The sequence below is a fragment of the Pteropus vampyrus genome, unplaced genomic scaffold, assembly GCF_000151845.1.
Source record: "Pteropus vampyrus isolate Shadow unplaced genomic scaffold, Pvam_2.0 Scaffold16, whole genome shotgun sequence".
In the NCBI taxonomy this organism is placed as follows: Eukaryota; Metazoa; Chordata; class Mammalia; order Chiroptera; family Pteropodidae; genus Pteropus; species Pteropus vampyrus.
In genome coordinates, this window is record NW_011888797.1 from 4,704,050 (window position 1) to 4,708,644 (window position 4,595).

Below are 4,595 nucleotides of genomic sequence, written 5' to 3' on the forward strand. Positions count from 1 at the left end.
ATGAAAAGATGCTAAACAATAATAATTAAAGAATGTTAATTAAAATATAACATTTTCCTATCAATTGGCAAAAATGAAAAAGATCAAGGATATCCAATGTTGATAAGGGCATGGAAAAATAAAAGTACTTACATACTAATGGTAGGAGTATAAATTGGTACAAACTTTTTGAAAGGCAACTTGACAGTATCTATAATTTTATCTAAAATTATATATAAATTATCTCTAAAAATTTAAACACATACACCTACCCTAGTACCCAGCAATCCATTTTTAAAATCTATCCTATGAAAATATTAGTAAAAGTGTATAAATATATACTTAAGGATATTTATTATAGCACCAGCATGGGAGAATGAATAAGTAAATTTTCATATATATGTACAATGAATTACCTAGCATTCATTCTTAAGTGCAGAATATCTTTGTTACTAATTTGGAAAGGTGTCTAAGATGTATTACTAAGCAATAAATATAAGTTCCATAAAAATATATATACCATCTATTTTTATTTTTGAAAAAAACTATACATATGTATATATGTAAGCACAGAAAAAAAGCTGGCAAGTATACACAATAAACTCTTAACGATGGCAACTTTTGACATATGCTAAATTTAAATATCTGTAAAGGGAAAGAGCATTTATTTACACTATGTATTGTTCAAATTCATTTTAACATGTATAAATTTTTATTTTAAAAATAAATAACTATTTAAATATAACATTTATTACGATTTTCATTTAACTAATTTACCCATTTGGGGGTTACTTTACTATTGTAATACTTTTCTATGAAGAGTTACTTTATGGTCATAATGAGACTATTCTCTTAGAACTTCTATAGGAAAACAAACAAAAAACACCTAGAAACAGCAGATTCTCTACATCATAGTCAGCATCAATTCATTTTACTAAGGGACAGATTAAATCTAAAGTAAATGTCTGAGATTAGTAACCTACGTAAAGCATTTTAAACAACAAAGGCAGTGAAGTTAAAGACCAAAACCTACCTGGACTACATCCAAAACCATGCCAGCTGAAACTGTTCCAAAACCAGCTAGCAAAAACGGCACAAGTATTTGCAATGCCATGACACCGCTGGATTCCTTCGGTAATTTGTGGTTTGCCTCCACAGTGGCATCTTCATCACCATCACTAGATATATCTTCATCCTGTAACATGGCAGTGGTTTCTGAAGTCTCCCTTCCATCACAGTAATTGTAGTTGGCATAGTCGTCATACCTTTGGCTACAACCTGACGAGGCGTGCCCACTATTGCCATGGAAAGACGGCTCTGAGAAACTGTGATACTCCATGTGTTGCTCAGATCTAGTACTAAAAGTCTGTGCTGCAGCTGATAATCCATCTTGCCAGATGCCGTTTGCTTTTTTGTGCCTGTCTTCTTGGTTTTTCTGGTAAATTACTGGAACCATACTCAATAATAAGTTTAAAAACTTATCAGATTGAATTGTATTTAAGCTTAAAGTCCAGTCTACAAAACCTCCTCCGCTCCTAGGACCACCACTTGTTTTATTAGTAACAGATCTTCCTTTACTATTAGTCATATTGTCATCGCAGAAGACCCTGGACTCCTTAGATCTCAAGCTTCATGAACTGGAGCACATGAATCAGAACCACGCGAATGCTGGTTAAAAGATGCTGACTTCATTTCGCAGGAAATAATGTGTCCACTAATAAAAGATGTTTAGAAGTTCCACACTGGGGTTGGAACTGAAAAAGAAAAAATAAAACAATCTTTAAAAATCAGATTAACTATCTCAATACTTAAGATTTTCATAGTTAAAGTTATAAAACACATGTTCTTAAACCAGCCCTAAGCTACCAACACCACATTTTGTGAGCTTAACAAATAACTGCTTTGTGCTATACAACTGCTTTGTACACAGAAATATACAGAGCTATTTTCTGTGCTCAATCTTGGTTAAAAGATTTTATCTTTGCATACTTTATGTAATTAATACCTATGTAAAGTCTTGAACTGTCCCTGAAGTTCTACATTAGACAAATTTATTAAAATGATGGCTTCTATTACTATAGAAAGGTCTCAAAATAAAATTGCTACAACCTTTTACATATGTCACTACATAATAAAAGGGATATGACATTATGTTTTAAGCATATTAAATAATAAACCATGTTACCTTATTTACATCTTAACATACATTTTGTTATTAAATTATGAAGAGACAATGATAATATTTGCCATAAAAACATTTGGTAAATATCCTGAATACTGTACAGTGCATTTATTTATAATATGAAATTAGGCTGGAGTCATATTTGTAGTTCCAACACATAAAAATTTCATTATAATTGATTTACGACTATAATCCCTCCATTATCTAGGAAATAACAAAAATGAAAAGCGATTACAAATACTCAGTTAATCCTCTATTTTGCAAGCCAACCAAAAGAAAGCTTATAATGCACTTTTCACTTAATATCCTTCTCAAAGTCAGCTCTGACCCACAATTCCAGAGGAAGCCCCTGATTGGCTGGTCAACTTTGAACTAAGAGACAGAGACACATTCATATTATAGCTAGTTTGAGAGTGATGGGCACTGAAGCTGCAAGGTAATACCCCACCTGCCCAGGTAGAGAGCCTATTTGTACAGACGCTTTCAAAGCTGTCGCAATGGATTTAAAGGCTTCAGGTGCTTCTCAGGAAGACTAAAGCCTGTCTCATACTTCCAAGAGTATCCAAGATCAAGAAATTGGCACTGTTTTGATAAGAGATAGATGGTCCCACTGCCTAAATGGACTGCCAACCCACCGAGCTAGGCTAAGAATCATTGCTGCCATTACTGCTGCTTTTAATGAAAACTATATTCTTCATTATTTGTTTTCAAAGCCTCAGAATACCTCTCTCCTTGGATAAAAAGATCAATACTAAGGAGTGGCAAAGAGAAAAAGGGAAGAATCTATGTAGGGGACAAGTGGGTGGTAGGGCGTGGTTCATCGACATCATCATTCACTCTCTTTCTCTTGTGATGGTGGAGGGGTCCAGGAATTCTTACTGGGGAACATTCTTAAAATTAGATTCTAGGACCCCAGACCTACTGACTCAGAATAACCATGTTTGAGGCCTATAACTTTTTATTTTTTTGAACATTTATAAAAGTTTATTTGAGCCAAACTCGAAGCCTATAAATCTTTTTTAAAGTTCCTCAAGTGATTCCAGTGCAGACTTCCTATGGACTTGAACTGAGAATCCAATGAGTCGATTAAATACTAGTTGCCATTTTTTGCCACCTGCAGACTGATTAGTATAGAGAAAGCCAGTGTTTAAAGAAAATTGGATGAATGGAACCAATGTCCACAGTGAAGCAGAGAATAAACTAAGCAGTCCCAGAAAGAGAGAGAAGGCCTGAGAACCTTCCATGCAGTGAGACGGTCAGCTACATGTCTGGAACAGATGAGATGCCCAGCAACCTGAAATGAGTCAGAATGAGTTTCTGTTCCTTTGACCCATTCGTTTCTTTTTACACAGTGAGCATTTCACTGCCTCAAAGACATCTCTAATCAAACAAAATACAAAACAAACCTCAAAGAGATTGAGCTTTCAGACAAGTAGATTCCACTGAAAGAAAAATGATGAATATAGGCAGTTTCTTCTTCCTCTTGAAGTGGAATCATCAGATTGATCAAAATGGAAATGCAGAGAAATGTAGATAAACCAGAAAAAAAGGATGACATTATCTGTATCACCATTCAGTCACCCTAAAGTTCAGAAACTTTACCAACTAACCTCGGGAAACTTGACCAACTAACTAAATAGAAAAATGGGAGAGGAGGAAAGGGGTGGGGAGGAATTTCCCGTCATGTCTCTTAGAATATTTGCAGGACATGGCTACACCGAGTTGGCCGGCGGCATCCAGATGCAGAGACACATCCAGCTCATACTTTTGCTCCTAGTATTCTTACTTCGACATAACGACCCAGAAGGTTAAATGGAGATATAGTCAACCAGGGCCACCATGCACAGAGCTCATGCAGAGCCTTACTGTAAATTTAAAAGCAGAGTGCCTCCCAGAAAAAGGAAGGCTGGTGAGTGGAACCGTGGACTAGATTTTGGCCCCACTCCATCCCCCCCAGCCAAGCGCCCTCATGCACTGCAAAATCTGCATGATCTTTCACAGCAGACTGTGCAGCTGGGTAAAATATTAAACCGGGCTTAGAGAACATAACACACAAGGGGTGGACACATATCTTTGTTGCTGTATGCTCAGCATCTTACCCCAGTTTTTTAGCTAATGGTATCCCCATCTCCTGTATGAAACCTTCCTTCCCCTATTCCATGAGGTTCTGGTCAGTCTATCAATTACTTCCAGACCACATAATCACAGGTGGCTTGAGAAGGACCTGAGTCTTTCCTTGAAATGTGATATATTTGTTGACTTACTTATTTCCTGACTAAATTACACAATTAACAAAGTAGGCACCATTCCTGATTCTAATGGGGAGAAAAAAGAAAAATCACATGAGCAAATAAATAAATGAGATAATTTGTGATAAAGGCTACGCAAGAAAGAGTTGATTTAACAAGGAATGAATGACTTACAAGGCTACTTT

General features: G+C 35.9%; 1 protein-coding gene across 1 annotated transcript in view; it reads right to left on the reverse strand.

Moving 5' to 3' along the window:
• Positions 1 to 4,595, reverse strand: part of SLC41A2 (solute carrier family 41 member 2) — a 123,307-nt gene that overhangs the window by 91,904 nt on the left and 26,808 nt on the right. The window contains exon 2 of the mRNA XM_011354422.2: positions 1,013 to 1,733. Coding sequence (XP_011352724.1) covers positions 1,013 to 1,567 — 555 coding nt within the window. The 5' untranslated portion in view covers positions 1,568 to 1,733. The remainder of the gene's footprint in view (positions 1 to 1,012; positions 1,734 to 4,595) is intronic.